The sequence below is a fragment of the Penicillium cataractarum genome (genome assembly GCF_028827025.1).
Source record: "Penicillium cataractarum strain IBT 29864 chromosome Unknown utg000007l, whole genome shotgun sequence".
In the NCBI taxonomy this organism is placed as follows: Eukaryota; Fungi; Ascomycota; class Eurotiomycetes; order Eurotiales; family Aspergillaceae; genus Penicillium; species Penicillium cataractarum.
In genome coordinates, this window is record NW_026622743.1 from 1,702,750 (window position 1) to 1,715,196 (window position 12,447).

Genomic DNA, 12,447 nt, shown 5'->3' on the forward strand with positions numbered 1-12,447 from the left:
GGGCCCTGGTGATGTGGCTGGGCTCTACCTAATGACGCACCTCGTACTGGTGTTTGGCAGCCAAGGATATGGTGGTCTGGTTCAATGTGCAATGCAACTATGCACCTATTTTTATTGGCACCTGAAGATAAGGAGGAGAGTAGGTTTCGTGTTCGAGGAGTTTTTTTCTGTTTAATTAAAATGAGAGAGGAGCTGGGGGCTCTTTAGTGTAGCCGCGGTCCAGCATAGTGTTCCTCTTCAGTAGCAAGTTCCCGGGTCCAGTGCGCAAGCGACGGTCACTAATTAACCCAAGCAGTTAGCGCAGTTCCCGTACCTTAGGCTCTCGGGAGGACTTAGCGTTTACCCGCGGGCAGATCAGTTGCCTGTTTGCTCTTCCGTTGGGGCTCTCGCCCAACAGAGCTAAAGCTACAGTAGTTATTATGTACACTACACTGTACACTACATGAGTATACGAAGTAGCATCCAGTTATACACTCTATACGGAATACTCCATAGCTAGATATTCTATAGCAACTCTTCTCTGCTATACCCCTATTATTCTCTCCCTCCAAAAACAAACCTCAAAGCTACTCGGTCCCGTGATCTCCAAGGACGCCACCAGCAAACTCCAAAATCCTCGTCCCCCCAAGAAACTCTCATGAAGCTGACTGACCAATATGCACCGTCCAATCGCCGATTTCCTCGCCAACACTGCCAGCGAGGAGGTCACTGACGCCGAAGAGGGTATGTAGCCCCCCTCCTTCATCCAATCAATATCCCGAGCTCAACCCGTAGCCCTGCAGAGGCCTTCCTGCTATTCAGCCAGGAGATCCCCACTACCAACCTAGGGTTCGTCGACTCTCGCGCTTCGTCCCTTGACGTGACCATCCGTGGCAACGAGTACACCGTTCATCAATCCCCCACTCTACTTTCTTCTTCGCGAGCTGGAGGTACTACCGGTGCTGGTATGTATAACAAATGTCTTTTATCTTTGTCCTCGTCTCCCATGCCATTATTCCATTCCAATCATCAGCCATTCGGAGCATTCTACGGTGCATACCAGGGATCGGCACTGCCCCAAAGCTCAAACTCTCGTGCTTTTACGTTTGTGCTACCTTGACCCCCTTCCCAATGCACGGACTCGAAAAAAAACCAAGTCCCCGCAGTTTGGTCTTATCTTCCGTTCCCAGGGACAACGGCTGGGCCGAGGCTTCGGAGCTTCTGGACTTCTGGACCTTTTGTCATTTGAATCCGTATTCTGGACCCGTGAACCCGGCCGAATGTAGCCCTTGTCCTTGTGCTTTTGTTCTTCGGTCCTTTGACATCACCACTGTCATCTTACTCTTCTCATCATCGCCTCCCTCCACCTGACCATCTTTACCAAGCTGACAAGTCCCAACAACTAACCATCTGACCATCTCTAGTTCTCTGGAAAATCACGCCTCGTTTTGCGGAATGGATCTCCTCCCCAACAAATCCTCTCTGGACACATTCCCTTCTATCTTCTGGCTCGGTGGTGGCTGAACTGGGCTGTGGCATCTCGGCGCTGGTAGCCTTGGCCTTGGCTCCCTCAGTTCAACATTACCTCGCCACTGACCAAGAATACGTACGGCGCGTCTTCAGGACTAACCTCGACGCCAACGCCTCCGTCACTCCAGCTGCATCGGCATCTGGGAAGCAGAAAGGCAGCAAAACCAGAGGCAGTAGTAGGTCGACGTCCAAGGGTAAGCAGTCCTCCAAGGCCGCGACAAGCAATATCACATTTACCACGCTGGACTGGGAGCTTGATCAGCCAGAGCTGTTGAAGGGCTGTATCGAGTCCGAGTCTGGCGGGCATTCTGGATCTGAGGAAGGTGAAGAAGAGGATCGAGGCTTCGACCTTCTTCTTTCCTGTGATTGCATCTACAATGAAGCTTTAGTTGCCCCATTCGTGCGCACCTGTGCCGAGATATGCCGTCTGCGGCCAGCGTACGACTCCTCCGATGAGCAGACGTCGCGGTCCCGTCCTCAACCGACGATTTGCATCATTGCGCAGCAGCAGCGAGCGCCTGATGTATTCGAGACGTGGTTAAGGGAGACGCTGCGCGAATTCCGGGTCTGGCGACTCAGTGATGAAGTGCTGGGTGATGGACTGAAGGGAGGTACCGGGTATCTGGTGCACCTCCTGCTGGCGAGGGAGAAGAGTTTATTTCCCAGTGGTGGAACATAATAGACAATCGAGATAGACAATTTATAGACATAGAAATGCACAACAATTGAACATAGCAGAGCGTCAGTTCTATTGATCTAGTAGCCTTAGGCACAAAATCTCTGGCCTAGATCGATACTTTCCTTCGGAGAATTCCATTATACCTCCTTTTTAAGCCTCCTCCCACAATCCTTTGTAGTATTCTCATCTCTCGCTCTTAAAGTCTTCTTATACCACTTGCACATCCTCAAATTCCAGGGCATGCCTCATTCCTCATCCACACTGGCCCACTGGCCCACTGGCTCACTGGAACTCTACTTATAACCGCACGCCTATAATAACATGGCTTATATCTTCATCTCCGTTCTCTTTCATTGACGTTTAACCCTCCCCTCGAACTCACTCCCGATCCACACAAGGCTGCGACCCTAAGCCCCCATCGGGCCCACCTCTCACAGCACTGGAGAAAAGACCTTCAAAAGCATCCTAAACTTGAGAAGACGCTGTACAAAATCAAATCTCCTTGCCAGCCTTTTTCCTGAGTCTCGAGCAACACAAACGCCGAGCGTAGACGGTGTCAACCGACTTATACAGTGTTGATGTAAGACTTCGATATGGACATCAAGATACAACCCGTCCTTGTGGTTCAGTGCGGTGGTCATATCCATCGAGAGGCCAGATGGAACAAGGAATTTACAACCAAGAATATGGGGCTATTGCCATTGTCCCCTCTCACTCGTACAGTTATGAGAAAGCCTCGAGTCGTCGCTAGAATCATCATGGTCACTTGAAGATTATCGTCTAGCTTCGTGGACGAGTTCTTCAAGCCAGGGGACACCTCTGGGAAAATATGGGAACAGCTCGGAGAGTGGTTCAGAGAGACTCTCCAACCGAGGTCTCAACTACTGCTTTTATCATGCTGTCCAAGACAGTGCGACCCAGTACCAAGAGCTCTCGTACTAATCTCTGCTCCGGTATACCGTCCACACTTCCGGATAATCGCTTCCACGCATCTGGTCACTCATGTTGACTGCGTACACCATGACAGTTCATGAGACGCTCAACCTGTCCATCTATATTTACCTCGAGGATTCTTGAGAAAACCAAATTCCATACGAGTCCGACCATGCTCCTGCATCTCTCGCATATACTTCGCTGGCGCTTATAGATCAGCCAAGTTCATCCAAGAACTCTATCGTGGGAGCTATCACTATCAGCAGCAGGTGATGAAGAACCACAAACAAGTACTCGAAGTCTTTATGGTTCATACTCGTTGATGACGGCTCCATGGGTTGAGTTCCGGAGCCAGGCATACCGACGTGACGTGTTTCTTTAGGCTTCATTGTCGGTGGAAACAGAGAACCTACTCTTAGTTATGGCCAGCCTTGCGGTGCTATCGATGGAAACACAGCACAGAAATGGACAGGAATCTTGACCCATTCGAGGCAGGGACCTAGGTGTCTCTGTGATACAATGAAGCGAGAGCGTTCCTCGTTCGATACGATTTCAAATCCATGGACTTCTTCTGACCGATCGCGATTTTATCGATGTTCTCCGTCTACTTCTCTCAACGATTTAACCAGAACTATGATTTGGGGGCCTGGTTTCCCATGCATTCATGACAATGGGTTGGAGTTGAGGTTTTGGATCCAGCGGCTCGTGGTGTGTTGTGCGGGCTTTCCGCGGCAGGTCATTCCCATGTCTTGCCCTCATATTATCCCTTCTACTTGTTGTTGGCTCTCTTGTCTATCGTTTATGTACGCCTTCCTGTGTCTCACTCTAATCTCCGGGTATGAAAACACCAGGTATCATTCGTATACCTAGATTATCTCACAGGTTTTCAAAACCGACTTGAAACTCTACTATTGTCAAATACTACACATACCACTATTCTCTCTAAATACAAGATTCAATTTCATAAAAGTTGCATTAAAAGTATCATACTAAGCCGAACTTTTGTACCGGAATCAGCCTGTGAAGAAGAATCTGTGCAGGGAAGTATGAAACACGTCGGCCGATCGATGTACCAATGTACGCCCCCAAGCGCCAGAGGGATATGCAACAAGAAGAGAAGGAAAACGCCGAAATAGAAACAGAGGGTTAAAATGGACGCAAGGAAATCGGGAACGGGCTGTCTGAGCTGGAGAAGTGACTTTCTGGGATAGTCTTTGGGAGGGAGGTTTGGCAATTTCTTCCTGGAGCTTTCAATGCGTAGGGTGTATTGAGCGCTAGGCTAGGTTTAGCGGTATGAAAAGATGGGGAAGGTTTTGCGGTCGTGGACGTTTAGTTGGAACTCAAAGATTCCTTCCAGGGTTGCAATGTATCTAGAGAAAAGGTTAGCTCAAGAGGTTTGCAGCATGAGTGGGCTTTGCACGTACAATGTTCTTCCATCGGCGCCCCAGCCGACTCCAGCTGTGGCGTCTGGCTCTTCGGCTCCAGGGCCATGAATGAAGCTCCGATCAGGAAGGTCATTGATAATATTGCGAATCCATCGAGGGGAATGGGTCTGTTCAAAGCCAAGCATTTGCTGACGAGCTCGCTGCTCTTGCTGCCCTCTGTGTCCTCGTTCGGCAATCGAGCGATTGTGCACCTCATTGGCAATTTGACGTTGGCGTCGCAATCGCTCTGCCGCAACATTGGCTCTAATCTCATAGTTGGAGAGTCGCGAAGGGTCGTGTCTTCTTTCTGAGCCGGGCTGTCCGGACTGCGGTCGGTCTACACGTCGAGGAATAGAGCTCGAGCGTGCGGGTCTCGAACGTCGGGGATCAAGGCTGGCTGGAGTGATTGGCTCTGGGGGCTGCGGAGGAGCCATACGGGCTTCCATTTCTTGCACTTGTAGAATGTATTCGGGGTCAGTGTTGAACCGGTTTATCAACTCTGAAGAAAGCTCCGAGCGTGAGCTCGATGTCCAGCTGGAAGTGGCATTGGGCTGGCGGTCATGGTTCGAAGAATCCGATTCAGGCGGCCGACTACTTTGTGACAGCACCACCGAACTCCGGCGCCCACTGCGGGGCGAAAGGTGAGTAGCACTGGGTCGGCCTGTATGACTGTCAAGGGTGGTCTCAGGGGACTCGGAGAGGGTTGTTGGAGACATGTATCTGTATCCATAACCGAGCTCCTCCGTGTTACTGTGATGGCGGCTATGAGCTGCATGGTGTGGATGGCTTGCTCTTGCCGGCGGTTCTGGCCGCTCGGTCAGACCCATTTCCTCTCTTGCGTTCCAGCGAGCAGTGTTGAGGAATTGCATGATCAATCGCTCGCGAGCTGTCAGGTCATGAAGCAAGCTCTCGCGCGACGGAAGACGCCCTATTCCTTCCCCTTCTCGAATATATGCGAGATCTTCGGCGTCCAATCCCAGTCGCGATGTGATCTCCAACTCGTCATCTGAAAGGCCATCATCAAAGCTGGTTGCCAGAGGCACGGTACGAACCTCTTGCAACTGGGGGTCATCGGCATTCAAGTACAGGATTTGCCTCCGCAGGAATGACTGGCGAACATCTGCAACTCCGGCTCTGCCATGACCTTCCAACCAGACCAAAAGATCCCAGGGCTCGGGAGAGAAAGTCATGCATCGTACTGCACCACCCTCGGTACAGGATCTGGAAGCTGTAAATTGGCTGATCACAGGTTCCTCGTTGTCCAGCTCACGAACGCAGTCCATGTCTAGTACAGTAATGATTCCAGACTGAGATCCGATCGCACATAGATGACTGGATGGAGAAAACGCAATGGTAAAGCAGCAGGCATCGTCCGACCGCGATCCGATATCCATTTCAATGCAGCGCAACAGCTCCCACTCCCAACCCCCAACCTTTCCACCTGATTCGACGGTCACCACCGATTCCCAGTCACGAGTTACATCGTAGAAATAAGCACGGTTCTCGTCGCCGACAGCAGCGAGGATTGTATGGTCGGGCGAAATGATGGCATAGTTCATGCAAGTCGGATGATGGAGGACCTTCAATACCTTTGCACGGGTCAACGAGTAGACGGTGACGGTTCGATCGTTGTTGCTATCGAAATGATTAGTTTCAGGTACAGGTTAGGTACCGAGACCGAGGATAACTACCTGAGGACCATGACATCTTCATCTGAGATACCCTCACGATCTCCCGGGAAATGATGAATCGTCACCGAGTTGACAATACTGCCTCCGAATTTGTGCAGCTCAAACTCCGGCATCATCCGCCGAGGTGAACGGCGCGATGATGCCGTCCCCCCGGTCGTAGTGTCTGGAGACAGCAGTCCCGACGGTGGCTCCAGGTCGAGTGGAAGCGCACTGTCCACGTCTGATGGATGGTGGGAGGACGGCTCGCCGTGCAATTGTAGCCCTCTCTCATCGGTTCTGATAAAGGCGCATTCACCATTCTCGGGGCCCCCCACAGCGATCCACCCATATCCAGCCGCCAAGCATCGTGGCTCGAAGGGAATGACAGCTATGCTCTCCCTCTTGTGTGCAGCGATATGGATCGCATAGACGACTCTTTCGACTACGACATAGATGCGATCTGGATCGGCGGTGCTGATGTAGTGGCGTAGTTGCGTGTGGCTATCAATCGATCGCGTCAGTAGGTGGCAAGCACATGGAAAGCGGGGAAATACGAACAAGTTAGGAATGCGGAAAGGGAAGAATCGTCGTTTAGTGGGGAGAATGAGAGACTCGGTCGGGCGATGTCTAAGATAGGAACTCAAATCAGTCATGAGAGTCAAATGAGCCAGCGATGGCACGCAGCTTTGAAACATAACGGGGGAAGAGGAGACGGAGGTGGGGAGAGCAGAGATAACGACTTACACGGTCGAATCCGAGGTCATGTTGACAAGCTAGGCCAGCGCTGACATTGTCTGTACAAGCGAAAGCAAGCGGGGGGTATCCAGGACCCCGTAGCGGTTGAGCAGGCCAGAGAGTTGAGATGTGAAGAGCCCAACGAAGAGTCAGTAGTAAAGAGTGTATGCGCTTGCAAACGGATGACGTAAGACTTTTGGAGGTAAAAGCCGGGGGAAAAGCAACTTTTTCCAACGAATGCGGTGCCGGCGGGTTTCAGGGTCCGAAAACGAACACGGTTCCAGCAGAATTATTAGTTAGGAGTGGTACTCCAGACATGATTAGTACGCAATCCTAAAACTATAAGAGTGGAAATGCCGACTCTAGGTTACAAAGGAATGAGGACAGCCAGAAACACTATCTATCAGCTCTGAAACACCCACAATATATATCAGGGTTCTCCTTTAACGCAAGATAAAATTGGACATCGACGACCTCTAACGGAGATCTCATTTCCCCCCTACTCTCTCCAGCATCGTAGGGCAGAATTCCGCGACCGTAACGACCCCAGTCTTAGAGCCTCTTATGTGGTAACTATGAACATCCCGACGAACTCCCGTCTACATTGCAATGACTATCAACGACCGAACAAAGTTCAGGTCACACGACACCCAGTACCGGGGACCATGGACCCCAGATTGTCCCCTAGGGCGGAAATTGATATTATCTGTGCCATTGCACTGGGCACACTGGGCACACTGGGAACACTGGGGAGGCTTAAAGCTAACAATAGCCGGGCAAGGATACCAGGGCATTCTGGAGCCTTCGGGGAGATGTGCCGGTTGGCCGAGGCAAACCGAAAAGAATGGGAGAGCTACGGGAGATGGTCCGGAGGTGGTAGGTGTATGGGATTCATGAGTTTAGAAGACCCTAAGGTCAATGTAGAGCAGCTACTGGATGAAAATAAACAAGTTTAAGATTTGCTAGCTCGAGACTCTCCCTATACAATGCCAAAGGTATACCAATCTACGCATCATCACGGTGGTTTATACTTCGTCGTCATCCGGCAACCAAGTCCACCCGGGCGGTGAAGCCCCAGAACCATCCGCGGCCGCTGATTGGCTGTGTCCCGTGATTCGAGCAACTTCGACGAACGGGCCGAAGCTTTCCGTGCAATTTCTACCCTTCCGTCCTTCCCTTCCGTCCTTCTTCTCCTCTCATTCTCCATCCTCTCTCTCTCCCCCCTTTAATCCCTCTATCCACTCAGCGATTGATTCGTGGGAGTGTTTTCATCTTTTCTCTGTTTCTGTATTACTTAATTTATCACAATGCTGTCTTCCCGCATTTCTCGCGCGGTAAGTCTCCCTTATTTTTTTTCTCTTCTCTTCCCGTCGGGAAAGAGCCATGGCCCAGTCACGCGCGTCGCAACAGCATCAACTGACAAGAATCGCTTCAGCTTCCTCGCGCTGCTTTCGCTCGCACCCCTGCCTCCAGACTCCCCGCCATCCGCCGATGGAACTCCACGGAAGCTGGTGAGGGCGAGAAGGTGAAGGGCCAGGTCATCGGTATTGATCTGGGTAAGTAGCTTCCAAGTCGCGTAATGCATCATTGTGACATTATTTTTAACGCAAATTCATCTAGGTACCACCAACTCCGCCGTTGCCATCATGGAGGGCAAGACTCCTAAGATCATTGAGAACGTTGAGGGTAGGTGAAAAATTTTTTCATCGTCGCCGGCGACCTGGTCCGAACCTCCCAAACAAAAAAAATCGGGACTTCGGCCGATCTGCCAACCTGGACGATCATGAGTATCTGGATGAATTCAGATGGCTAACTTGATTTCCAATAGGTGCCCGCACAACCCCCTCCGTTGTCGGTTTCGCCCAGGACGGCGAGCGTCTTGTCGGTATTGCCGCCAAGCGTCAGGCCGTTGTCAACCCCGAGAACACTCTTTTCGCTACCAAGCGTCTCATTGGTCGCAAGTTCACCGATGCTGAGGTCCAGCGTGACATCAAGGAGGTCCCCTACAAGATCGTCCAGCACACCAACGGTGACGCCTGGGTTGAGGCCCGTGGCCAGAAGTACTCTCCTTCCCAGATTGGTGGTTTCGTCCTCAACAAGATGAAGGAGACCGCCGAGGCCTACCTCAGCAAGCCCGTTAAGAACGCCGTCGTTACCGTCCCCGCTTACTTCAACGACTCTCAGCGTCAGGCCACCAAGGATGCTGGCCAGATTGCCGGTCTGAACGTTCTCCGTGTTGTCAACGAGCCCACTGCTGCCGCTCTTGCCTACGGTCTTGAGAAGGAGGCTGACCGCGTTGTCGCTGTCTACGATCTTGGCGGTGGTACTTTCGATATCTCCGTTCTGGAGATCCAGAAGGGCGTCTTCGAGGTCAAGTCCACCAACGGTGATACCCACCTGGGTGGTGAGGATTTCGATATTACCCTGGTCCGCAACATTGTCGAGCAGTTCAAGAAGGACAACGGTGTTGATCTGTCCAACGACCGTATGGCCATCCAGCGTATCCGTGAGGCCGCCGAGAAGGCCAAGATTGAGCTGTCTTCCTCCCTCCAGACCGAGATTTCCCTGTGAGTTTTACCTTTCCAACTCTCCCCCCAAAATACCCCTTTCGCACAGAACTGTTCCTTGCTAACATTTCGGGTTTGAAACAAGGCCCTTCATCACCGCCGGCCCCTCCGGAGCCCTCCACGTCCAATCTAAGATGACCCGTGCTCAGCTCGAGGCCCTCGTCGACCCCCTGATCCAGCGTACCACCGAGCCCGTCCGCAAGGCTCTCAAGGATGCCAACCTGAAGGCCAGCGACATCCAGGATATCATCCTGGTCGGTGGTATGACCCGTATGCCCAAGGTTACTGAGTCCGTCAAGTCCATGTTCGGCCGTGAGCCCTCCAAGTCGGTTAACCCCGATGAGGCTGTTGCCATTGGTGCCGCCGTCCAGGGTGCCGTCCTGGCTGGTGAGGTCACTGACGTTCTCCTGCTCGATGTGACTCCCCTGTCCCTCGGTATCGAGACTCTCGGCGGTGTTTTCACCCGTCTGATCAACCGTAACACCACCATCCCCACCAAGAAGTCCCAGACCTTCTCCACCGCTGCCGACATGCAGACCGCTGTCGAGATCAAGGTCTACCAGGGTGAGCGTGAGCTCGTCAAGGACAACAAGATGCTGGGTAACTTCCAGCTGGTTGGCATTCCTCCTGCCCACCGTGGTGTCCCCCAGATCGAGGTCACCTTCGACATTGACGCCGACTCCATTGTCCACGTCCACGCCAAGGACAAGTCCACCAACAAGGACCAGTCCATCACCATTGCTTCCGGCTCCGGTCTCTCTGATGCCGAGATCCAGAACATGGTTGACGAGGCTGAGAAGTACGGTGAGGCCGACAAGGAGCGCAAGGCTGCCATCGAGGCTGCCAACCGCGCCGACAGCGTCCTGAACGATACCGAGAAGGCCCTCAAGGACTTCGAGGACCGTCTCGACAAGGCTGAGGCCGAGACCATCCGTGAGAAGATTGCCACTCTCCGCGAGTACGTCGCCAAGAACCAGTCTGGCGAGGGTACCGCTACCGCTGAGGAGCTCAAGGCCAAGGTTGATGAGCTCCAGACTGCTTCCCTGACCCTGTTCGACAAGATGCACAAGGCTCAGAACGAGCAGCAGCAGCAGGGTGGTGAGCAGCAGGGTGAGAACAAGCAGTAAACTGCTTCGCTTCTCTCATGTTTAACGCTACTGCTCCCTCCTCGGTCACCTCGTGTGGCTAGTGTATTTTTCTATTTCCTTTTTCCATTTCCCTTTTTGTGTTAAAAAGACACTCTGATATTGTCTTTGCATCTCCTTTTTTTCGCATCATTTGTATACATATCTCCAAAGGCTTTTTTATCCCCCTTCTTGTTCTGGTGTATCGGTGTTTGACTACCAACGTGTATGATCTATTTCCCCTTTTTTTCCTTTTCCTTCTTCTGTTGCCCATGTACCCTCTGGGATTCGACCGTCCAGGTCTGACCCAAGAGTATGCCGGGATTGTCTACAATTGTATCTAATGACATTGACGGCAAGGGGGGCCACCAAAAAGGATGCGGGCTTTGGCTTTTCAGGTGCATGTGACAATAGAAATCAGACATTCTCCTCTCGCCTTTTTTTACTTTTTTGACCTCCTCTCTCTTCTCAGCTGTAAGACCGTTGATTAGGCCAGCCTGCCTGCATCTCTAGTGACACGGGGCAATTAGGATCTGACATCTTACTTTACTTCTTACACTACATTCTACCGCACCTCCCTGTGTGTGTGGCTCTTGGAGTGGCCACGATGTTGCTGGGCTCATCTAATATCCCGATAGTCGACGAATGAGACTGTCGCGCAGTTGTGTACTCTTCTGACCCGGATGCATCCTGCAAGCCCATTCTTTTTCGTCTGCCCATACAATCAATTGTATAGTCAAGGAAGCATGGACGGACGAAGGCTGCTCATGCCTGAGCAGCTCGAGACCAAAAGTACATTTACACTTTACAGACAATAATCTGCCCCCCAATGTGTGCTTGGCCCTTCCGCTGTGCCCCAAAATCTAGTCAATCAATATCGATGGGGGAAATAGAGTTCCAGCTGAGACACGATAGGTCGAAAACATGCTATGATCGCTGACACACGGGGCTGAGCGTTGAAAGCTTCGAATCCATTAATATTGTGTCGAGTTTAGCTCGAAACTCGTTCCGGAGTACAGTATGAGCCGTATGAGAGAGTCTGGTACGCATGTAGCAGTCGAGACCTTTTCAATACCCCCAACAGCCAATCTATTCGAGAGAAGCAGGCCTGGAACAAGGTTGTGTTTGCGCATGGCCAAGCTAGTCGAGCTAGTCCCAGATGGACCAATCGCCTCTATAGTCTCGATTCCTTGCATGAGAGCGGCTGCGGCCAGGCGAGATTTCCAATCAATGCCAAGCGAGACGATATATTATTTGTTTTATTATTAGTACTATCTCATATTGTGAGGATTGTATTAGTTAGCTACATTTGGTAGTATTTCTGTCGGTCTAGAGTTCCCGATCATGGGGCAATAAGAAAAACTAGACGCTGAAGAGGCCGGTGCTCCATTTGGTTGCTGCCACTTGGACCATTTACCTTGTTTTTGGGGTTGTTTTAGTGTAGAAAAACCAGTAACTATGACATTATACTTCAAAGTTTAACTATCACCCTACATTGAATGATAATGTCATTGCACTGATTCAAAGAACTTCTGCGCCCGTAAGAATTCAGGACTCATAAGAAACAGAGAAAAAAAAGCTAGTTGACAAGGCACTATGCAGGAAACAAAAACGTCCTTTACTATCTATCATTCAACAGGGATGCGACACGAGAGCATCCACATACAACCATGATCCCCGGGCCAATCTGGATTCAAGCCGCCCGGTGGCAGAGCGAAGCAGGAGTGCAGGCTTCCCTGCAGCAGTGCGCGCGACGGGCAAATCATCGTTGTACACACCAGTTGGGCTTCCAAAGTGGGTCATTTT

General features: G+C 51.5%; 4 protein-coding genes across 4 annotated transcripts; 3 read left to right on the forward strand and 1 right to left on the reverse strand.

Annotated features, from left to right (window-relative positions):
• Positions 1 to 656: 656 nt before the first annotated feature.
• On the forward strand, positions 657 to 2,188 carry N7496_008254 (S-adenosylmethionine-dependent methyltransferase; the record flags this gene model as incomplete). Its single annotated transcript, XM_056701173.1, has 3 exons — positions 657 to 723; positions 783 to 944; positions 1,404 to 2,188. 3 exons carry the CDS (start codon positions 657 to 659, stop codon positions 2,186 to 2,188), a joined length of 1,014 nt encoding a protein of 337 aa, XP_056553236.1.
• A 2,218-nt stretch (positions 2,189 to 4,406) lies between these two features.
• Positions 4,407 to 6,979, reverse strand: N7496_008255 (uncharacterized protein; the record flags this gene model as incomplete). The annotated part of the gene is made up of 5 exons (XM_056701174.1): positions 4,407 to 4,491; positions 4,546 to 6,180; positions 6,237 to 6,716; positions 6,774 to 6,842; positions 6,960 to 6,979. The coding sequence occupies 5 exons, from the start codon at positions 6,977 to 6,979 to the stop codon at positions 4,407 to 4,409; spliced, it is 2,289 nt and encodes a 762-aa protein (XP_056553237.1).
• A 1,278-nt stretch (positions 6,980 to 8,257) lies between these two features.
• Positions 8,258 to 9,521, forward strand: N7496_008256 (Heat shock 70 kDa protein; the record flags this gene model as incomplete). Its single annotated transcript, XM_056701175.1, has 4 exons — positions 8,258 to 8,284; positions 8,386 to 8,506; positions 8,571 to 8,636; positions 8,779 to 9,521. The coding sequence occupies 4 exons, from the start codon at positions 8,258 to 8,260 to the stop codon at positions 9,519 to 9,521; spliced, it is 957 nt and encodes a 318-aa protein (XP_056553238.1).
• A 130-nt stretch (positions 9,522 to 9,651) lies between these two features.
• On the forward strand, positions 9,652 to 10,644 carry N7496_008257 (Heat shock 70 kDa protein; the record flags this gene model as incomplete). Its single annotated transcript, XM_056701176.1, has 1 exon — positions 9,652 to 10,644. One exon carries the CDS (start codon positions 9,652 to 9,654, stop codon positions 10,642 to 10,644), a length of 993 nt encoding a protein of 330 aa, XP_056553239.1.
• Between the last annotated feature and the right edge of the window lie 1,803 nt (positions 10,645 to 12,447).